At 38.0% G+C, this 25394-nt stretch overlaps 1 protein-coding gene across 4 annotated transcripts in view; it reads left to right on the top strand.

The window, feature by feature from the left end:
• The window catches only part of LOC121518717 (diacylglycerol kinase delta-like), a 66836-nt gene that overhangs the window by 6000 nt on the left and 35442 nt on the right, over positions 1–25394 (top strand). For 3 of the 4 annotated variants that reach the window (XM_041801256.1, XM_041801246.1, XM_041801266.1), the window contains exons 2-3: positions 24122–24232; positions 24332–24412. In XM_041801256.1, the coding sequence (XP_041657190.1) occupies positions 24122–24232; positions 24332–24412 (192 nt within the window). Of the gene's footprint in view, positions 1–24121; positions 24233–24313; positions 24413–25394 lie in introns of those variants that run through there. The other variant, XM_041801236.1, reaches the window with a different exon arrangement.

The raw sequence follows: 25394 nt of genomic DNA, 5'->3' as shown, positions 1-25394 counted from the left end.
TTTTCCCCTTAAACTTTCTGAAAGTTCCCTTGCTGAGCTGCTCTTCGTAACGACCAGACTTCCGAAAAACTTACCTACAGTGTTTACTTTTTTAATTTTTGGCAACACCGACAGGATTACATTCTTGGGGATTCTTCCTTTACATCTGTGTGGACTGGACATTATCCGGTAAGAGGTGCAATGTTGAGCACGTTGTTTAATTAATTAAAAGTTGAACTATTACTACGCCTGCCAAATTTTGCCAATAATAATGATTCTGTTGACAACGGTTTATGTGAATTTAAAGAACTGGGTTGGAACGTAAACTTAAACTTGGTTTGTGTTTATTCTGATTTGATCTTGTGGCCCCAATCCTTACTAGGTCACGGATAAAGATGGGAATTTAGGGGTTAGTTATTGTTGAGATAGTTCTTTTGTTGAGTTTCTCTGTAATTTCTGTGGGTTTTATTTTTTATTTTTGCCACCTGAAACCTTCTTTAATATTTGTACTGAACTGGTAGTTGTCTTAATATGGGTAACAGATACTATGACACCAAGGCCAATGTCATATGCTTTGAGAGCTTTACATATAAATGGGTGAATTGTCTGTTCTCATGTGGAACTGTGATGGGCTGAACGCACCTCACAAACGGACTAGTGTCCTATCGCTACTGTGTAACTGAAAAATTGATAAAATTGATACAGGAGACGCATTTGTTGAGCAAAGACTGTGTACGATTATCTAATTAGTTTTACCATACTATTGCATCCTCTTCTGCTATCACAAAGACAAAAGGTGTGGCCATTGTTGTTAGGCACAGTTTATCAATTAAGGTGCTGGACATATGGGCGGATACAGGTGGTAGAATTACTGTAGCTAAAGTAGAGATGTTTAGACGGAAAATAGCTCTTATTTCTGCTTATGCTCCAAACATGTTTGATCAGGATTTCTACAATACTCTAACTCAAAAGATGTTAGAATTAAATGAATATGCATTCCTAGTGGGGGCTGATATGAATGCAGTGTGGCATTTCAGTGAAAGATCAAGTCTAACTGCCTCCAGAGAACAGGAAGCAGCCACCACTGCTTTGTGCTCCTGGGCTGAGAGTTTGAGTCTCAGATGTATGGCGGTCCGCCAACCCATCCATAAAGTACTATACTTTTTTCAGCCAGACATAGATCTTTCTCCAGGATAGACTTCCTATTTTCCTCACCTATGCTTTTCCAAAATATTAACTATGTAACATTACTTCCTATTGCCTTGTCTGACCATAAAGGGATATTTTGCTCTGCAGCTCTGGGCAGCCTATCAAAACGTGCCACAAGATGGCACTGTAATACTACTCTTTTAAATAATGAAGAGTATAAATCACAGTTTATATCTCAGTTAAAGGAATTCCTAAACTTTAATCAGGGCTCAGTCACTGACTCTAGGATTTTATGGGATGCAGTGAAGGGTTTCATTCGAAACAACGCCATTCTATTCTCATCAAATTTGAGGAAGGAGAGATCTGCCAGACTAGAGGCACTGGAAACAGAGTTTGCTAGGCTAGATACTATTTTACAAAATAATTATTCAGAACAGACTGCATCTGAACGTGATGTTATCAAAAAGGACATAAACAATATCTTGCGGCAACGTTCAGAGTTTCTAATACATAGAACAAGACAACGCTACTATTTCCATAGCTCTAGACCTAGTCATCTTTTGGCATTAAAAATTAGATCTAATGAGCAGTTTGCAGACATACCTTCCATCAGATCTCCCAATGGCAATATCACAACTGACCCTAGACAAACTAATTATATTTTTCGTACATTTTATTCCAACTTATATAAGTCAGAAATGCAGTTTGATAAAAACAGATGTGACAGGTTTCTTGAACAGCTAAATCTACCACAACTTGAGCCAATTAATTCTTCCCATCTAGATGCTCCTATTTCTTTGGAAGAACTAAAAGAAGCTGCACTCTCAATGCAGAAAAATAAGTCACCTGGTCTAGATGGGATACCCCCTGAACTTTATGTAACTTTCTGGGACATTCTGGGTCCATTACTTTGGGAAATGGTAATTACTTCAGTTGAAAGGGGCAGCTTCTCGAGAGATGTAAACATAGCTCTGATTTCATTACTCCTTAAGAAAGACAAAGACTCTTTGGACTGTGCCAATTATAGACCATTGAGTTTACTAAATGCAGATCTCAAGATGTTTGCAAAAGTTCTTGCCTGTCGTATTCAGCATCATGTGCCAACACTTGTAAGTTGTGATCAGACTGGATTCATTAAATCAAGGTTAGCTGCTGATAATGTTAGGCGCCTCCTGCATGTTATAGATACGGTAGTGGATAAGAGCACTCCTACAGCAGTCCTGTCCCTTGACGCAATGAAAGCCTTTGACAGACTTGAATGGCCATTTTTATAGTCTGTTATGGAGAAAATGGGTTTTGGTCATGGCTTCACTCATATGGTTAAAGTTTTATATTCCAACCCCTCAGCCATGGTGCTCACTGGTCAATTATCATCCTCACTTTTCCCCGTGACCAGATCCTCTCGGCAGGGTTGCCCTCTAAGTCCGTCACTTTTTGCATTGTCTCTTGAGCCTCTCGCTCAAATGATCAAACTCTCTGATAATATACATCCTATCTCTGTCCATAACACTGACCAACAGGTGGCGCTATACGCTGACGATATCTTGGTATTCCTGGAGAGCCCAGCCCAATCAATACCAGGCTTACTATCTGTATGTGAGGAATTCGGCCAGCTCTCCGGCTTCAAGATCAACCGGTCTAAATCAGCCCTTCTCCCATTAACTGATGCAGCTTCAAAGCTGCAGTATCCAGCTGATATCCCTACTGTTCAGCACTTTAAGTATCTTGGAATAGATATCTTCCCATCTCTGACTCGTATTGTGTCTCACAATTATTCAGAGGTTATGAATAAAATAAAATCAGATCTTGATAGATGGAATAACCTCCCCTGCTCTCTTCAAGCCCGCATTTCTGTAGTCAAAATGAATATCTTGCCAAGAATAAACTTTATCAGCACCATGATTCCACTCCCTCCATCTGTTAAATACTGGAATAAAATTCATTCCTGTATTACACAGTTTATTTGGAATGCTAAACGACCCCGCTTAAAACTATCCACCTTGCAGAAGGAGAGGGGGGATGGTGGGCTTTCACTGTCCAATTTCAAATTTTATTTCTGGTCCTTTGTTCTGCGACCACTCTCAGTGTGGTTTAACCCAAATATATCTGTCTCCTGGCGCAGCTTAGAGGAGAATATTGTACAACCATGGAGCCTTCCAGATGTTCTCTTTTCAAATATATCACACAAGCAATGTCAGCTTCGATTTGGCCCGATTATCTCTCATCTCATTCAAACCTGGCGTTTGGCTAAATTACACTGTAAAATCTCATGCAAATGGCATAAGCTCTCACCATTATTTAACAACCAACACTTGTTGATAGGGGGAAGGCCCATCTCATCCTCTAACTGGAATAACTGTAACATTAAGTATTTAGGTGAATTATATGATGATACAGGTCTGCGCTCTTTTCAAGACATTAGAGATGCGTTCAACCTTCCGGGTTCATCTTTTTTCTTTTACTTACAGATAAGATAAGCTCTCAGGGCGTATGGCGTCCCATGGCAGCAATCTTTACCAACTCACCCAATTTATAAACTATTTACCACACTAGGTAAATCCAGGGGTCTGGTCTGTATTTTGTATAAATTTTTTCTCAAGGCTTCCTATGAAAACCTACCTATGGATAGTGTATGGAGGCGTGACTGTCCAGATTTGAGTCAGGACTTTGACTGGAAGTGGATATGGGCAAATGTAAAAGAGGCCTCCCGTAACCCTAATCACCAACAGATTCATTTTAACTTTGTTCACAGAACATATTTGACACCTCGGAAACTATTTTGTATGAAGATGATAAATGATCCCTTGTGTACCCTTTGCACTCTAAAGTCCACTGGAACTTTCCTACACATGATGTGGGACTGTCCGCCAGTATCACACTTCTGGTCTAAAGTAGCTGCCTCCCTTTCTAATTTGCTTTCAGTATCTATCCTGGTGACTGTGCCTTATTAATTCTGAATGATCTGTCAAAACTCGGTGTCACTAAATCCCAAAAGCGGGTACTATTAGCTGGACTGACAGCCGCTAAAAGGATGATTGCCGTTCGGTGGAAACCACCCCACTCCCTCATTATCAAACAATGGGTCCTGACTGTTTTGGATGTTATCTATCTGGAGTTATCTACAGCTCGCATAAATGGAGCTGGAGAGACTAGTCTACATAGTTGGTGCTCTGCAGCCGACTCTCTAAAAGAGCTTTTGAAGTGAATTCTTTTTTATAACTAATCTGTTCTGAGCAATTTTATCTTTCTGTTAACCCACAAGGTCCATGGTATGAATGTGGAGACAAAGATACTTGTACATCTCTGTTAGAGAACTTGTGCTGGAAAGGTCGGAGCTGTGTATAACCTGGTATACAAACATAAATTGTCATACGTCTTCCTATATTGCTACTTATTAATCCTTGTACACATAAGGAACAGGTGGTTTTTTTTTGTTTTGTTTTGTTTTGTTTTTGTTTTTTTTTTTGTTTTGTTTTGTTTTTCCTGGGATGGGGGTATTTCTCATATGCTTATTTTCTGTATGTTTCTTATCGATATTATTTCTGTTGTATATTGTAAATTTGTTAAAATCTAATAAAAAATTTGATCACAAAAAAAATACCCATTAATCAGTTTGATAATGACAGCGTGCTAATACCAGGGTCTGGTTCTTCCAACAGACTGGTCATCTTTGGAGAGGAACAGGGGCTCCCTATCTCTGTTTTTAAAACTCTGTCTGGATGGACTGGATCCATTCAAACACTCTGACCTTTTTAGGAACAAATTTCACTTCACTGATTGGTCAATAGGACTCAGTCATTCATCTGAGTACTTGTATGGAGCCCGTCATGGTTTTTCTGTGAGAAGTTGTGTAACAATCAGCTGATGATGATGATGATGATGATGGCTGTAAGGGTTAGCCCTGAATGCTGCTGCTGTCCTCTTCATCATGAGACTGATCATTAGAGTCTGTGTTTGAGTCAGCTGATCCTTGGTCTTTTTGACTCCACACCTCTGTTAAAGGATAGGACTTCAGATCTTCTCAGGGACGGTGAGTCTAAAATAAAATGATCTAGGGCCAGGAACTGGGTATCTAAAGTCATCAAGATTTATGTGACATTAATCTAGGGATGCAAAAGTTTGGGTTAGAATTATTTGATATGCCTACATTTACAGAGTAATGTAAGCTGATGCCAATTTTTAATTGTAGATCAGACCTAAAACTTTCATGCCTACCTAACAGACTTTGAAGTGTAAGGAATGATGATAAATTAAGAGCAAAGCATATTAGTGTGGCAAAACTTTACAGCTGATGTTGACTGATATTTACAGCAGATATAGACTGACAGTTGTAGCTGATATAGACTGATATTTACAGCTGATATAGACCAATATTTACAGCTGATATAGACTGATATTTACAGCTGATATAGAGCAATATTTACAGCTGATATAGAGCAATATTTACAGCTGATAGTGACTGACAGTTGTAGCTGATATAGACTGATATTAACAGCTGATATAGACCAATAGCTGAAATAGACTGATATTTACAGCTAATATAGACTGATATTTACAGCTAATATAGACTGATATTTACAGCTAATATAGACTTATATTCAAAGCTGATATAGACTTATATTCAAAGCTGATAAAGACTGATATTTACAGCTTATATAGACTGATATTTACAGCTAATATAGACTTATATTCAAAGCTGATATAGACTTATATTCAAAGCTGATAAAGACTGATATTTACAGCTTATATAGACTGATATTTACAGCTAATATAGACTGATATTTACAGCTAATATAGACTGATATTTACAGCTAATATAGACTGATATTTACAGCTAATATAGATGATATTTACAGCTAATATAGACTTATATTCAAAGCTGATATAGACTTATATTCAAAGCTGATAAAGAGTGATATTTACAGCTTATATAGACTGATATTTACATCTGATATAGACTAATATTTACAGCTAATATAGACTGATATTTACAGCTAATATAGACTGATATTTACAGCTAATATAGACTGATATTTACAGCTAATATAGACTTATATTCAAAGCTGATAAAGACTGATATTTACAGCTTATATAGACTGATATTTACAGCTAATATAGACTTAAATTCAAAGCTGATATAGACTTATATTTACAGTTGATATAGAGCAATATTTACAGCTGATAGTGACTGACAGTTGTAGCTGATATAGACTGATATTAACAGCTGATATAGACCAATAGCTGAAATAGACTGATAGTTACAGCTAATATAGACTGATATTTACAGCTAATATAGACTTATATTCAAAGCTGATATAGACTTATATTCAAAGCTGATAAAGACTGATATTTACAGCTAATATAGACATATTCAAAGCTGATATAGACTGATATTTACAGCTGATATAGAGCAATATTTACAGCTAATATAGACTGATATTTACAGCTGATATAGACTTATATTCAAAGCTGATATAGACTGATATTTACAGCTGATATAGAGCAATATTTACAGCTGATAGTGACTGACAGTTGTAGCTGATATAGACTGATATTAACAGCTGATATAGACCATTAGCTGAAATAGACTGATATTTACAGCTAATATAGACTGATATTTACAGCTAATATAGACTTATATTCAAAGCTGATATAGACTTATATTCAAAGCTGATAAAGACTGATATTTACAGCTTATATAGACTGATATTTACAGCTAATATAGACTTATTTTCAAAGCTGATATAGACTTATATTCAAAGCTGATAAAGACTGATATTTACAGCTTATATAGACTGATATTTACAGCTAATATAGATTGATATTTACAGCTAATATAGACTGATATTTACAGCTAATATAGACTGATATTTACAGCTAATATAGACTTATAATCAAAGCTGATATAGACTTATATTCAAAGCTGATAAAGACTGATATTTACAGCTTATATAGACTGATATTTACATCTGATATAGACTGATATTTACAGCTAATATAGACTAATATTTACAGCTAATATAGACTGATATTTACAGCTAATATAGACTGATATTTACAGCTAATATAGACTTATATTCAAAGCTGATATAGACTTATATTCAAAGCTGATATAGACTTATATTCAAAGCTGATAAAGACTGATATTTACAGCCTTTATAGACTGATATTTACATCTGATATAGACTGATATTTACAGCTAATATAGACTGATATTTACAGCTAATATAGACTGATATTTACAGCTAATATAGACTTATATTCAAAGCTGATATAGACTTATATTCAAAGCTGATAAAGACTGATATTTACAGCTTATATACACTGATATTTACAACTGATATAGACTGATATTTACAGCTGATAAAGACTGATATTTACAGCTGATATAGACTGATATTTACATCTGATATAGACTGATATTTACAGCTGATACAGACTGATATTTACAGCTGATATAGACTGATATTTACAGCTGATATAGACTGATATTTACATCTGATATAAACTTATATTTCAAGCTGACATAGACTGATTTTCAAAGCTGATATAGACTGATATTTACAGCTGATATAGACTGATATTTACATCTGATATAGACGTATATTCAAAGCTGATATAGACTGATATTTACAGCTGATATAGACTGATATTTACATCTGATATAGACGTAGATTCAAAGCTGATATAGACTGATATTTACAGCTGATATAGACTGACATTTACAGCTTATATAGACTGATATTTACAGCTGATATAGACTGATATTTACAGCTGATATAGACTGATATTTACAGCTGATATAGACTGATATTTACAGCTGATATAGACTGATATTTACAGCTGATATAGACTTATATTCAAAGCTGATATAGACTGATATTTACAGCTGATATAGACTGATATTTACATCTGATATAGACTGATTTTCAAAGCTGATATAGACTGATATTTACAGCTGATATAGACTGATATTTACATCTGATATAGACGTATATTCAAAGCTGATATAGACTGATATTTACAGCTGATACAGACTGATATGTACAGCTGGTATAGACTGATATTTACAGCTGATATAGACTGATATTTACATCTGATGTAGACTGATATGTACAGCTGGTATAGACTGATATTTACAGCTGATGTAGACTGATATTTACAGCTAATATAGACTGATATTTACAGCTGATATAGACTGATATTTACAGCTGATGTAGACTGATATTTACATCTGATATAGACTTATATTCAAAGCTGATATAGACTTATATTCAAAGCTGATAAAGACTGATATTTACAGCTGATATAGACTGATATTTACAGCTGATATAGACTTATATTCAAAGCTGATATAGACTGATATTTACAGCTGATAAAGACTGATATTTACAGCTTATATAAACTGATTTACATCTGATATAGACTGATATTTACAGCTGATAAAGACTGATATTTACAGCTGATATAGACTGATATTTACATCTGATATAGACTTATATTCAAAGCTGATATAGACTGATATTTACAGCTGATATAGACTGATATTTACATCTGATATAGACGTATATTCAAAGCCGATATAGACTGATATTTACAGCTTATATAGACTGATATTTACAGCTGATATAGACTGATATTTACAGCTGATATAGACTGATATTTACAGCTGATATAGACTGATATTTACAGCTGATATAGACTGATATTTACAGCTGATATAGACTTATATTCAAAGCTGATATAGACTGATATTTACAGCTGATATAGACTGATATTTACATCTGATATAGATGTATATTCAAAGCTGATATAGACTGATATTTACAACTGATATAGACTGATATTTACATCTGATGTAGACTGATATTTACATCTGATATAGACTGATATTTACAGCTGATATAGACTGATATTTACATCTGATATAGACATATATTCAAAGCTGATATAGACTGATATTTACAGCTGATATAGACTGATATGTACAGCTGGTATAGACTGATATTTACAGCTGATATAGACTGATATTTACAGCTGATATAGACTGATATGTACAGCTGGTATAGACTGATATTTACAGCTGATGTAGACTGATATTTACAGCTGATATAGACTGATATTTACAGCTGATATAGACTGATATTTACAGCTGATGTAGACTGATATTTACAGCTGGTATAGACTGATATTTACAGCTGATATAGACCAATAGCTGAAATAGACTGATAGTTACAGCTAATATAGACTGATATTTACAGCTAATATAGACTTATATTCAAAGCTGATATAGACTTATATTCAAAGCTGATAAAGACTGATATTTACAGCTAATATAGACATATTCAAAGCTGATATAGACTGATATTTACAGCTGATATAGAGCAATATTTACAGCTAATATAGACTGATATTTACAGCTGATATAGACTTATATTCAAAGCTGATATAGACTGATATTTACAGCTGATATAGAGCAATATTTACAGCTGATAGTGACTGACAGTTGTAGCTGATATAGACTGATATTAACAGCTGATATAGACCATTAGCTGAAATAGACTGATATTTACAGCTAATATAGACTGATATTTACAGCTAATATAGACTTATATTCAAAGCTGATATAGACTTATATTCAAAGCTGATAAAGACTGATATTTACAGCTTATATAGACTGATATTTACAGCTAATATAGACTTATTTTCAAAGCTGATATAGACTTATATTCAAAGCTGATAAAGACTGATATTTACAGCTTATATAGACTGATATTTACAGCTAATATAGATTGATATTTACAGCTAATATAGACTGATATTTACAGCTAATATAGACTGATATTTACAGCTAATATAGACTTATATTCAAAGCTGATATAGACTTATATTCAAAGCTGATAAAGACTGATATTTACAGCTTATATAGACTGATATTTACATCTGATATAGACTGATATTTACAGCTAATATAGACTAATATTTACAGCTAATATAGACTGATATTTACAGCTAATATAGACTGATATTTACAGCTAATATAGACTTATATTCAAAGCTGATATAGACTTATATTCAAAGCTGATATAGACTTATATTCAAAGCTGATAAAGACTGATATTTACAGCCTTTATAGACTGATATTTACATCTGATATAGACTGATATTTACAGCTAATATAGACTGATATTTACAGCTAATATAGACTGATATTTACAGCTAATATAGACTTATATTCAAAGCTGATATAGACTTATATTCAAAGCTGATAAAGACTGATATTTACAGCTTATATACACTGATATTTACAACTGATATAGACTGATATTTACAGCTGATAAAGACTGATATTTACAGCTGATATAGACTGATATTTACATCTGATATAGACTGATATTTACAGCTGATACAGACTGATATTTACAGCTGATATAGACTGATATTTACAGCTGATATAGACTGATATTTACATCTGATATAAACTTATATTTCAAGCTGACATAGACTGATTTTCAAAGCTGATGTAGACTGATATTTACAGCTGATATAGACTGATATTTACAGCTGATATAGACTGATATTTACAGCTGATGTAGACTGATATTTACAGCTGGTATAGACTGATATTTACAGCTGATATAGACCAATAGCTGAAATAGACTGATAGTTACAGCTAATATAGACTGATATTTACAGCTAATATAGACTTATATTCAAAGCTGATATAGACTTATATTCAAAGCTGATAAAGACTGATATTTACAGCTAATATAGACATATTCAAAGCTGATATAGACTGATATTTACAGCTGATATAGAGCAATATTTACAGCTAATATAGACTGATATTTACAGCTGATATAGACTGATATTTACAGCTGATATAGACTGATATTTACAGCTGATGTAGACTGATATTTACAGCTGGTATAGACTGATATTTACAGCTGATATAGACCAATAGCTGAAATAGACTGATAGTTACAGCTAATATAGACTGATATTTACAGCCAATATAGACTTATATTCAAAGCTGATATAGACTTATATTCAAAGCTGATAAAGACTGATATTTACAGCTAATATAGACATATTCAAAGCTGATATAGACTGATATTTACAGCTGATATAGAGCAATATTTACAGCTAATATAGACTGATATTTACAGCTGATATAGACTTATATTCAAAGCTGATATAGACTGATATTTACAGCTGATATAGAGCAATATTTACAGCTGATAGTGACTGACAGTTGTAGCTGATATAGACTGATATTAACAGCTGATATAGACCATTAGCTGAAATAGACTGATATTTACAGCTAATATAGACTGATATTTACAGCTAATATAGACTTATATTCAAAGCTGATATAGACTTATATTCAAAGCTGATAAAGACTGATATTTACAGCTTATATAGACTGATATTTACAGCTAATATAGACTTATTTTCAAAGCTGATATAGACTTATATTCAAAGCTGATAAAGACTGATATTTACAGCTTATATAGACTGATATTTACAGCTAATATAGATTGATATTTACAGCTAATATAGACTGATATTTACAGCTAATATAGACTGATATTTACAGCTAATATAGACTTATATTCAAAGCTGATATAGACTTATATTCAAAGCTGATAAAGACTGATATTTACAGCTTATATAGACTGATATTTACATCTGATATAGACTGATATTTACAGCTAATATAGACTGATATTTACAGCTAATATAGACTGATATTTACAGCTAATATAGACTGATATTTACAGCTAATATAGACTTATATTCAAAGCTGATATAGACTTATATTCAAAGCTGATATAGACTTATATTCAAAGCTGATAAAGACTGATATTTACAGCCTTTATAGACTGATATTTACATCTGATATAGACTGATATTTACAGCTAATATAGACTGATATTTACAGCTAATATAGACTGATATTTACAGCTAATATAGACTTATATTCAAAGCTGATATAGACTTATATTCAAAGCTGATAAAGACTGATATTTACAGCTTATATACACTGATATTTACAACTGATATAGACTGATATTTACAGCTGATAAAGACTGATATTTACAGCTGATATAGACTGATATTTACATCTGATATAGACTGATATTTACAGCTGATACAGACTGATATTTACAGCTGATATAGACTGATATTTACAGCTGATATAGACTGATATTTACATCTGATATAAACTTATATTTCAAGCTGACATAGACTGATTTTCAAAGCTGATATAGACTGATATTTACAGCTGATATAGACTGATATTTACATCTGATATAGACGTATATTCAAAGCTGATATAGACTGATATTTACAGCTGATATAGACTGATATTTACATCTGATATATACTGATTTTCAAAGCTGATATAGACTGATATTTACAGCTGATATAGACTGACATTTACAGCTTATATAGACTGATATTTACAGCTGATATAGACTGATATTTACAGCTGATATAGACTGATATTTACAGCTGATATAGACAGATATTTACAGCTGATATAGACTGATATTTACAGCTGATATAGACTTATATTCAAAGCTGATATAGACTGATATTTACAGCTGATATAGACTGATATTTACATCTGATATAGACTGATTTTCAAAGCTGATATAGACTGATATTTACAGCTGATATAGACTGATATTTACATCTGATATAGACGTATATTCAAAGCTGATATAGACTGATATTTACAGCTGATACAGACTGATATGTACAGCTGGTATAGACTGATATTTACAGCTGATATAGACTGATATTTACATCTGATGTAGACTGATATGTACAGCTGGTATAGACTGATATTTACAGCTGATGTAGACTGATATTTACAGCTAATATAGACTGATATTTACAGCTGATATAGACTGATATTTACAGCTGATGTAGACTGATATTTACATCTGATATAGACTTATATTCAAAGCTGATATAGACTTACATTCAAAGCTGATAAAGACTGATATTTACAGCTGATATAGACTGATATTTACAGCTGATATAGACTTATATTCAAAGCTGATATAGACTGATATTTACAGCTGATAAAGACTGATATTTACAGCTTATATAAACTGATTTACATCTGATATAGACTGATATTTACAGCTGATAAAGACTGATATTTACAGCTGATATAGACTGATATTTACATCTGATATAGACTTATATTCAAAGCTGATATAGACTGATATTTACAGCTGATATAGACTGATATTTACATCTGATATAGACGTATATTCAAAGCCGATATAGACTGATATTTACAGCTTATATAGACTGATATTTACAGCTGATATAGACTGATATTTACATCTGATATAGACTGATATTTACAGCTGATATAGACTGATATTTACAGCTGATATAGACTGATATTTACAGCTGATATAGACTTATATTCAAAGCTGATATAGACTGATATTTACAGCTGATATAGACTGATATTTACATCTGATATAGATGTATATTCAAAGCTGATATAGACTGATATTTACAACTGATATAGACTGATATTTACATCTGATGTAGACTGATATTTACATCTGATATAGACTGATATTTACAGCTGATATAGACTGATATTTACATCTGATATAGACATATATTCAAAGCTGATGTAGACTGATATTTACAGCTGATATAGACTGATATGTACAGCTGGTATAGACTGATATTTACAGCTGATATAGACTGATATTTACAGCTGATATAGACTGATATGTACAGCTGGTATAGACTGATATTTACAGCTGATGTAGACTGATATTTACAGCTGATATAGACTGATATTTACAGCTGATATAGACTGATATTTACAGCTGATGTAGACTGATATTTACAGCTGGTATAGACTGATATTTACAGCTGATATAGACTGATATTTACAGCTGATATAGACTGATATGTACAGCTGGTATAGACTGATATTTACAGCTGATGTAGACTGATATTTACAGCTAATATAGACTGATATTTACAGCTGATATAGACTGATATTTACAGCTGATGTAGACTGATATTTACATCTGTTATAGACTTATATTCAAAGCTGATATAGACTTATATTCAAAGCTGATAAAGACTGATAGTTACAGCTGATATAGACTGATATTTACAGCTGATATAGACTTATATTCAAAGCTGATATAGACTGATATTTACAGCTGATAAAGACTGATATTTACAGCTTATATAGACTGATTTACATCTGATATAGACTGATATTTACAGCTGATAAAGACTGATATTTACAGCTGATATAGACTTATATTCAAAGCTGATATAGACTGATATTTACAGCTGATATAGACTGATATTTACATCTGATATAGACGTATATTCAAAGCCGATATAGACTGATATTTACAGCTGATATAGACTGATATTTACAGCTTATATAGACTGATATTTACAGCTGATATAGACTGATATTTACAGCTGATATAGACTGATATTTACAGCTGATATAGACTGATATTTACAGCTGATATAGACTGATATTTACATCTGATATAGATGTATATTCAAAGCTGATATAGACTGATATTTACAACTGATATAGACTGATATTTACAGCTGATATAGACTTATATTCAAAGCTGATATAGACTGATATTTACAGCTGATATAGACTGATATTTACATCTGATATAGATGTATATTCAAAGCTGATATAGACTGATATTTACAACTGATATAGACTGATATTTACATCTGATGTAGACTGATATTTACATCTGATATAGACTGATATTTACAGCTGATATAGACTGATAATTAGGGTCAGTGTTCGGTGCCACATATGGATAATAGTACAGCTGGGAGTTTCTGACTGATTATTTTCTGGTTATAGGTTAGTAATAGCAATGTCAAAGTTGTAGTTTCACATTATTTAATTTAATGTCATATAGAGATGGATTTGTTTCCTGGTCTCTGGAAAGTTCCTGCATCATAAATACCACAGCATGAGCACTTCCTCCACCCCCACAGACAGGAGGTTAACCTGCTCTGTTAACACTGTGCTCGTTCTGTTCCATTAGATTATTAATTCAGTAAGGCTATAGCAGAGTTGCTCTCTATGCTCTTGAAATTACACTGGTTGAGGCGGACAATATGGACATTGATCCCTGTTAGAGAATCAGGCTCCAGAGTAAGGATATTTTAAAGGGTTTATTTGCTTCTTCCACGTTGTTACAGTACAGTCTTGAATTAGAAGGTTCAAGAGGACATGTGTGCTTTAGTTATTGTGGATGGGTATGGGTGTATGTGTGGTCTGGAATAAATGGAAATGAAATAACATAAGCTGGAAGCAGTAGTTAAGTATTGTTATCTCTATGTGGCTAACGCAACTAAGGAGACCTAAATGTCCAACTGGTCATACAAATTATAATAATTTCAATATAGCCCATACAACAAAGCTGCTGCTAATCATCATAGAACATCAAATAGGGCACAGAAACATACAAGGAAATTACATTATGCATACTGAAACATCACCTGAACAGAGAAATGCATAGTCATGGCTGTACATGGGCTAACTAGCAAACATAGCATACAGCTAGCATAGCATGCAGCTCAAAAGTCCTAAAACAGGACAAACCTAACAAAGAAGGACTTTTCTGAACATAAAATGTCTATAAGAGACATATGGTAGACAAACTGTACTTACATATGCTCAGTTACGCACAAAACACAAAGTCCACATGGTAGAGCTCCTGTTGCCTGTTAACCACCCTGCTGTCAATGAGACTGAGTAAAGCAGCAGGCACTCTATGTGTATTATTTGCTCTGTCCACCAGGGGTCGCTGCCAGACTCTCCAACACAGCCGCCCCCAAAAGTCAGCCCTGACATTTGTATTCAATTTGAGAGGCTGGCAGGTGTATTTATGTTCTCCTCCAGGATTTTGGGAAGCTGGATTAGTCGGGCTACTGGTTGCATATATGTCTTGTCCTTAACTTTCACATTGGCAGTCCGCACCCTTCCATCTGATCCAACAAAGGTCTCTGTCACAGTCCCCACAGGCCACAGAGCTCGTGGAAGCTGTGGGTCCATGATGAGTACAACCTGTCCAACAGTTAGGGCTTTGGTGTCATGTCTCCACTTCTGGCGATCCTGTAGCCCTGGCAGGTAGTGTCGAATGAAGGAAGTCCAAAAGTTATCCACCAGCACCTGACTATGCCTCCAGCACCGCCTTCCAAGGAGATGGTTGGAATCATAAAAGGCTTGAGGTAGGGATGAGTCATGACGTCCCATGAGTAGGATGTTGGGGGTTATCGGATCAGGATCTGCAATGTCCGATGAAACATATCCTAAAGGCTAAGAATTTAAGATTCCCTCGACCTCCACAAGGACAGTGTGAAGGACTGGCTCTGGGACTGACTGCTCCTTCAAGATGACCTTGAGTGCGGTCTTCACAGATCTGACCTCTCGTTCCCATGTCCCTCCAAAATGTGGGGCACTGGGAGGATTGAAGCTGAATGTGATCTTCTGACAGGCAAGTAGCTCTTGCAGCTGAGGTCCCATGTTGTCAAAGGCTTCTCGTAACTCTCGTTTCGCTCCAGTGAAGTTTGTACCGTTGTCACATAACAACTCAAATGGCTTGCCGCGGCGAGCTATGAAGCGACGTAGGGACAGGAGGAAGGCATCTGTATCAAGACTTTCAAGCAGGTCTAAGTGTACACACCTGGTTGTCATACACTTGTACACTATTCCCCATCGTTTCTCCTGGCGTCTTCCGATCTTCACTTGGAAGGGTTCAAAACAATCTATTCCAGTGGAATAGAATGGGGGTTTATATAGGCGCAGTCTGCAGGGTGGCAGGTCTGCCATCTTTGGAATGTTTGGCTTAGTGCGACATTGTTGGCAGTCTCGACAGTTGTGTTGAAGCTTTCGGATGACTTCTCTACCTCGGAGAACCCAATAGTGTTGACGCAGTTCAGCTAGAACCCGTTCAGGTCCAGGGTGAAGCAACTTTTGATCTAAATCTTGAATCAGGAGTTTTGTAGTGGCATGGCTTGGGTCTAGTACAATGGGATGAATAGTTTCAATCTCTAGATCAGGTGCATGGCGAAGTCTACCCCCAACTCCAACAAGACCTGTGGCTTCATCGAACTCAGGTGCTAATGAAGCCAAGCGGCTGTCAGTAGGAACAGATTGCTTGACCTTGAGGGCTCTGACTTCATTAGGGAAGGAGTCCTGCTGGGCTTGTGCCAAGAGAAGCTGTTCTGCTGCTATGAAGTCAGCAGCTTTGCCAGGTGTAGCTGGGTCAGAAGGGGCCACCCTGTGAAGGGTATTCACAGTAGCCTGGAGTAATTCCTTCCAGGAATTAAATTGGCCAGGGTCAGGAAGTGGAACATCTAGAGTTACTGAAATGGCTCCAATAAAGGACGACTTCTTGAGTTCACTCTGTTCCGGTTCTGAAGTGCTGGCTGGTGTCTCAGGCCACTGATCCGGCGGTTGGATCAGGAATGAGGGACCTAAGTTCCATCGGTGGGGAGCTGTCAACTCAACTAGTTTCAGGTCTCTGGTCAGGTCATCTGCCGGATTTTGCACTGAGTCTACATACCTCCAGGTGGCACCTTCTGATAGGTTCTCGATCTCAGCCACATGCGTTCCGACGAAGACCTTATACCGGCAGGATTCTGATCTCACCCAGTACAGTACAGTGGTTGAGTCTGACCAGAGGAAAACCTGGATGATTGGTAAAGTCAGCTCATTCTGGATAACACTGACCATCTGTGCAACGAGGCATTGTCAGCTGTTTCTTAGGAGCTACTCTTGACCTGGCAAGAACAAAGGTGACATGGACCTGCCCATGATCGTCTGTGGTACGCAGGTAAGCAACAGCTCCGTATGCTTTCTCTGATGCATCACAGAACACATGGAGCTCCCTGGAGGATAACGTTGTGTCAGCATAGCTTGGAGCATATGGCCGAGGGAAATGCAAGTTTGGAAGTTCTCTAAGTTCCTCCTCCCATGATAGCCACAGATCTTGCAAGCACTGCGGTTCGATCGGTTCGTCCCATCCGAGGTTGTGTCTCCAGAGATCCTGAATAAGAATCTTAGCCCTGGTGGTGAAGGGTATGATGAAACCCAGTGGGTCATATTGACTGGCAAGCTTCTTATACAGGTTTCTTAGGGTGGGAGGCTGGGGATCAGTGGAGCGGTGTTTATATCCAAGTGTATCATTGAGACAGTTCCACTGCATGACAAGGGTTAGCTCTTGAAGATCGGAGGTGCTTCCTGATAGCCAGAGCTCGCTAGCAGGAGACCTAGCTTCAGGTGGAAGATGTTCAATGACAGATGGTATATTACATGCCCACTGTCTGATCTCAAAGCTGCCTTTGGTGAGTGTGTGGCGCAGCTCATCCACCAGGTTCTTGGCCTCTTCTGGAGTGGTCATGCTGTGGAGACAGTTGTCCACATAGAAGGAGTGTTCTACTTGATCAACTGGCGTGGGTCCATCACTCCTATGAGTTTGTAGGTGGTGCTGGAGGGCATAGATGGCACAGCATGGGCTGCAAGTGGTTCCAAATGGAAGCACCTGCCACTCATAGATGGATGGCTCATCCTCCCGCCTCATCTCTCGCCAGATGAAGCATAACAAGGGCCGGTCAGTGGGCAGCAGGCGTACCTGGTGAAAAATACCCTTAATATCGCCGCTCACTGCAACGGTGTGTTGGCGAAATCGAAGAAGTACACCAAGTAGGGATGGTCCAAGGGTGGGCCCTGGCAGCAGCTGGTCATTCAGGGATTGTCCTTGGTAGTGAAAAGAACAATTAAAGACAATCCTGTCTTTGCCATTATGCTGTACCATATGGTGTGGAATAAACCAAGACTCCTTGGTTTGACTGGCCTCTTGAGGGGAAATCCTTGCTACATACCCTGCCTGCTCCAGTTTACATATCTCAGAACAATAGGACTCAGCCCGTTTAGGGTCATTAGCAAGGCGACGCTCTGCACTGCAGAGACTGGGCAGTACAGCTTCCTTTGGAGCATGAAGAGATGTGACAGGAGCATGCCGAAGCAAGGGTGTGGCATAGCGAAGGATCCCGTCCACTTCAGTCCTGACGGTTCCACTTTGAAGCAAGGAGTAGGCATGTTGTTCCTGTTTGGATCTAGTGGCCACTTTCTCACTGTGGGGCAGACTGTCAAGTTGCCAGAGGCGCTCAACATTCCGGAGGAGTTCACCAGACTCTACAACTGTGGAGATATGCAGACACTGTTGTTCAGCTCGTTGGCCTTGGAAGGGAGTCATTGGACCCTGCAACGTCCATCCGAGCTGCGTGCAAACTGCAACGGGTCCTCCTTGAGGTCCTTTACAGATTGGTTGGACAGGCGTTAGGAGGTGAGGCACACCTGACCCTAGCAGGAGTAGTGGGCGTGCATGATCAATGGGGAATAATGGGAGCCCCTTCAGGTGCTGATACCTCTGCTGGAGAGCTGCAACTGGGTATGAGAGCTCAGCAAGACTGAGGCCACTCGCACTGAAGGCATTTGAGATCTGGTATCTCTCAGTAGGGTTGTTCAGTGATGACACTTCAAAGGATAAAGATGAACCACTAAGCTGCCTTACTCTTTGATGCACTGTTTGTAGCACTAGTATCTCCGGGGTGCCAGTGAGTTGCAGATGCTGCACCACCTGGGGAAGAACGACAGTTCTCTCTGATCCATCATCAAGGATGGCATGGGCCTCCATGGCGTGATCTTTGTGGTGGATGAGGACTTTAATGACTTTTAACATGACTTTCTGAGAGCGATTTGGTCGGTCGAAGTAGATTTGTGTGGGAGGTTGGCTCATCATAAGGACAGCTGTAGAGGCTTCTTGGATGGAGTTATGAAGGATAGTGAGGTGCAGCTCCTTGCAAACTTTGCATGGTCGCTTGAGGTTGAGACTGCGGCCACATTTCCAGAACCTCTTACCCTCTTTAATCCATTCTACAATCTGGCGGGTGCTCAACTTCTTGAACTCGTCACAGGAGTTGAGGTAGTGATCATTGTTGTCACACCGAGGGCAGAATGGTTTGGGTTTGGAGCTCACCTGAGTCCTTGGAGGCAGAGGTGGGTGTGGCTTTTCCTGGACTGTGAGGAAGACTGGTGTTGACCTCTCCCTTGGTTTGTTCCCCTTATCTCCCTTTGTAGGCTTTTATGTATCAGTTTGAAACAAGGCTGCTGCACGACTGGAGATCCTCTTCGCATGTGATTTGATCTGTAGCCATTCAGCTAAGTCAGGGAGTGTATACGTTTTGTCTGTTCCTGCCTGTAAAATGCCATGGCTCAAGCAGTACTCCACAAAGCTATCCCAGAGAGGTGGAGGCATCTTGCTCAGTAATCTGTCTACATGTGATCCACACATCAGCTCGTAGCCATTCTGTCCTTCCAGGGTCCTCAACATTCCTACCAGAGTCTGGACAGCTAAGGCAAAGGCATCAAAGGCATTTGCATCTCCCATTTTGAGTGCCGGGGTGTTAAGAATGGCTCCTAGCTCTGACTAACAAGCTGTCTTGGCTGACCATATTTGTCTTGAAGTGCCTGTAGAGCAGCATTATATGGCTGGGAGTGGTACATGTAAGCCTTTGCAAGTTGCAATGCGCTGGGTAGCTTTAAATGGCTAAGCAACACCTGATATTTGTACTGCTCACTGAGGTGACTATGGCTGCTCAACAGATTGTCCAATGCCATCTTCAATAGAGCAAAGTCACTCTCATGTCCACTCTCAAATACTGGCAAAGTAGGTCTGGGAATGCCATATGCAGAAGCAATTAGCAGCTCTGCCCCAGGTGGTGGTAACATGCCAGGCTGGGAAGCAGTGAGAGCTGAAGATCCCTGTTGAGCATAGGAAGGAGTGGCAGGAAGTGCTGTTGGATGAGTGTGGGCAGAAGGACTGGGCTGGAAGGCAGAACTAGATTGGCCAAAGAGCAAGGGTTGCCCTGCGTGGAATGGTGTGGAGTGGGTGGCCACTGCTGTTGTATATTGGTGTAGTGCCACAGAAGGTGCCTCTGGTATTGAGGGCCCGGTAGCAGGTGGGGACGCCTGTGTGAGAGGTCTTGCTGAAGTGGGTGTGGGTTGAAGGGTAGCTGGTGGAGCTACTCCTGATGCAACTGGCACAACAGGTGGCTACAATGTCATAGTCTGGACAGCCGCAGTGGCCACTGCGACTGGCGGGGGAGCAACAGCACGTTGTACTGAAGATGGAGCCAGTGGAACAAAGCTATCTGGAGATGAAGGAGGATCTGGAGTGGTGGCTTCACTTTCAGATTTGAGCAGGGAGGTTACAAGTTTGGCCCTTTCCAGGTCCTTCTCTGCTTGCTGAAGGCGCCAACTTCTATCCAAGCGCTTAGTTAAGGCCTCTTTAGCCTCAAGGGCTTCCTCCTGAAGACGCTGAGCTTCCTTTACTTGAGCTTGCAGTCGCTGATATTCCAAGTCAGCATGGGCATCCTTTTCTATTTGGTGACGGATGCTTTCAAGCTCCATTTCTTTCATCCTCTCCTCCAGAATAGCAGTCTGTACCTGTGAGAGGGTTTCGGCAGGATAAACTCCTCTAGAGATAGATGATGCCCTGCTGGATTTGGATATGAAGCTGAAGGTACATTTACTGGATGTTGTCCTGTGTCTGCTTCTTTGTTGGCTGTGAGAGCGAATAGAAGCAGTTGGAGGATGACCCATTGATGGTACGTAACCAACTTCGTAATCCAACAGGAAGGGAGGCAAGCGACGATCTCTACGCAGCCTATCCTGGCTCTCTGGTACATCTTGAACTGCTCTGTCCATAGTGTATGATGGGATGCTCTCAATCCGGCTCGAAGGACCACTTATAACAGAGTTGCTCTCTATGCTCTTGAAATTACACTGGTTGAGGCGGACAGTATGGACATTGATCCCTGTTAGAGAATCAGACTCCAGAGTAAGGATATTTTAAAGGGTTTATTTGCTTCTTCCACGTTGTTACAGTACAGTCTTGAATTAGAAGGTTCAAGAGGACATGCGTGCTTTAGTTATTGTGGATGGGTATGGGTGTATGTGTGGTCTGGAATAAATGGAAATGAAATAACATTAGCTGGAAGCAGTAGTTAAGTATTGTTATCTCTATGTGGCTAACGCAACTAAGGAGACCTAAATGTCCAACTGGTCATACAAATTATAACAATTTCAATATAGCCTATACAACAAAGCTGCTGCTAATCATACTGAAACATCACCTGAACAGAGAAATGCACAGTCATGGCTGTACATGGGCTAACTAGCAAACATAGCATACAGCTAGCATAGCATGCAGCTCAAAAGTCCTAAAACAGGACAAACCTAACAAAGAAGGACTTTTCTAAACATAAAATGTCTATAAGAGACATATGGTAGACAAACTGTACTTACATATGCTCAGTTACGCACAAAACACAAAGTCCACATGGTAGAGCTCCTGTTGCCTGTTAACCACCCTGCTGTCGATGAGACTGAGTAAAGCAGCAGGCACTCTATGTGTATTATTTGCTCTGTCCACCAGGGGTCGCTGCCAGACTCTCCAACAAAGGCCATTTTGCTTGGAAAGTGCCATCTTTCTCCAAATAACTGAGTCAATAATGTCATGTCAATAATAATATCAGTCAATAAATCAATCTGTTTAATCACAAAACCAATAAAAATGCAATACACTCCATCATTATTAATAAAAACTCATTTGTTAACAGGGAGTCTGTGTGGAGCTTGTAGATAGGGGCCCAGACATCATTAAACAATTTACAAATAACATCCATAATACATAATTTACAAATTCAACCATCATTTCTAATACCTCAACACTCTAAAATACCCCAAAATGTAGATCCTAAATATGACGATGAAGTACACGTAGACTATGGCACTTTGAAAATTGCAATGTAAACCAATGTGAGTTTATTCTTGACATGGGAAGCTGTTAAGAAATGCTCAGAGAGCCTTGGAGGTTTAGGATAGAGCATACTTTAGTAGCAGCTGTTGTCTCAGGCTCTTTTTGAAGACAGACAAAGATGATGACATTTTTATCGTGGTTTTAAGCTCATTCCAAAACTGCAGGCCTCTGCAGGTCACACTCAAGCCTGTGCATTTCAGCTCCCGTTTTTGACTCGATAGGAGTTGTTTGTCACTTGTATTATGTGCTTAAGAGGGAGCACATAAGAATAAGATCACACAGGCTATCATTTAGTCTATAGACTACATTAAACATTGTGCAGGCATTTTGAAAGATGTTGCATTCAGTAAGCTTTAAAGGTCTGAGGTTCTAGAACAGAGGGTCAGAGGGAGCGTTTAACGTAGGCCTGATATCGCTCATATAACTGTCTTTGGTAGGATTTGTAGTTCACCATCATAACTAAGATCTGTATTACATCATATAGCATTACAATGGTTTAAAGGTCGCATTTTATGCAAAAATCCCATTTTCAGGCTTTTGTAACAAAAATACGAAATCCCGTCCGCTATCCCCTCGAATACCAGAACACCCCCCCTTCAGAAAATGTGTGCTGAAACAAGCTGTTCACAGATTTTCCCCTCATGATGTCATTTGGGGAGTTAACCCCGCCCCCATGTTTGGTGGGCCCTCTCCGCTTGGAAGAAAGTTTCACCCTCCACATCCAGTAAGCCACATCCATTTCCTGAGAGGAGCAGAGTCAGACAGCTCAGTAACATTTAAAGCCACAGACACAGAAACAGCTGGTTCTGAGCAGGGCTGAAACAGAGGGGTTTGCAGAATCCAATACTGGAGTGTTTTTACAGCAGCAAACTTTACAGGCATGTTTTAGAGACCTCTGAGAGCAATATAAACTTGTCTTAAAGGGTAAAATATGTGACCTTTGAGTGTGGCTCAAATAGAGACCTGTACAGAGTCAGAAGAGCTTCAGGTGGAAGAAAATATCTTGATTGCTAATGTGTTCATCTCTGAATTGCGGTTGTGTTCATGCTCAGACGGTGCTGAAAGAGGGAACGCTTCTCAAACAGACGAGCTCTTTCCAGCGCTGGAAGAGACGATACTTCAAACTGCGGGGGAGGACGCTGTACTACGCCCAGACCGCAAAGGTGACCAACCTCACACATGTCACTTTGTCTCTGTGTAACATTACAGTGTGGGTGGGGCCTCAGTAGACTGAAAAGTTGTTTGTGTGTTTGTGTCTACAGTCGATAATCTTTGATGAGGTTGACCTGACAGACGCAAGCGTGGCCGAATCCAGCACCAAGAACGTCAACAACAGCTTCACTGTAAGTCCCATCAAAGTGACTCGTAATATTATCAACATGATTTAAATATCAGCAGGTATGAAAATCTCTGCACATAGAGTTCGCTCCAGAAGTATTGGAACAGTGGCCCGATTCCTTTATTTTTGTTTTAGACTAAAAACATTTGGGTTTGACATTAAAAGATGAATATGAGACATAGATCAACATTTCAGCTTTTATTTTCAGGTATTTACGTCTGGATCTGATACACAACTTAGGAGATAGCTCTATTTGTAAAGGAACACCAGATTTTTTGGTGACAAAAGTATTGGAACAGATAGACTTTAAAACAGATTAAAGTGAAAAATTTAGTTTCAAATCCTTTTCTTGCAGTAACTGCATCAATCCTGTGACCCACTGACATCACCAAACTTTCGCATTTATATTCTGTGATGCTTTTCTTGGATTTCACTGCACCTTCTTTCAGTTGTTTGTTTTTGGGGGTTACTCCCTTCAGTCTCCTCTTTAGCAGGTAAAATGCTCTATAGGGTTTAGTTCTGGAGATTGACCTGGTCAGTCTAAAACCTTACACTTCCTGCCCTTGATGAACTCCTTTGTTGTTTTGCCAGTGTATTTTAAGTCTTTATCTTGCTCCATGATGAAGGATCTCCCAATCAGTTTGCTATCATCTCTCTTTAAATTGGCAGAAAAAATGTTTTTGTAGAATTCTGAGTTCATTTCTGATACCATCATGTGTTACATCATCAATGTAGATTAATGAGCCTGTCCCAGAAAAAGCCATGCAAGCCCAAGCAATGGCATTACCCCCACTGTGTTTCACAGATGAGCTTGTATGTTTGGGATCATGAGCAGATCCTTTCTTTCTCCTGCCTTTCCATCATTACCTCCGCCAAGGAGGTTATGTGATCAGCAGGGTTTGTTCGTTTGTTAGTTTGTTAGCAAAATAACTCAAAAAGTTATAAATGGATTTTGATGAAATTTTCAGGAAATGTCAGAAATTGTA

Source organism: Cheilinus undulatus, linkage group 2 (genome assembly GCF_018320785.1).
Source record: "Cheilinus undulatus linkage group 2, ASM1832078v1, whole genome shotgun sequence".
In the NCBI taxonomy this organism is placed as follows: Eukaryota; Metazoa; Chordata; class Actinopteri; order Labriformes; family Labridae; genus Cheilinus; species Cheilinus undulatus.
The sequence above is the reverse complement of the archived record's forward strand: the minus strand, read 5'-3'. Positions and strand labels throughout refer to the sequence as shown.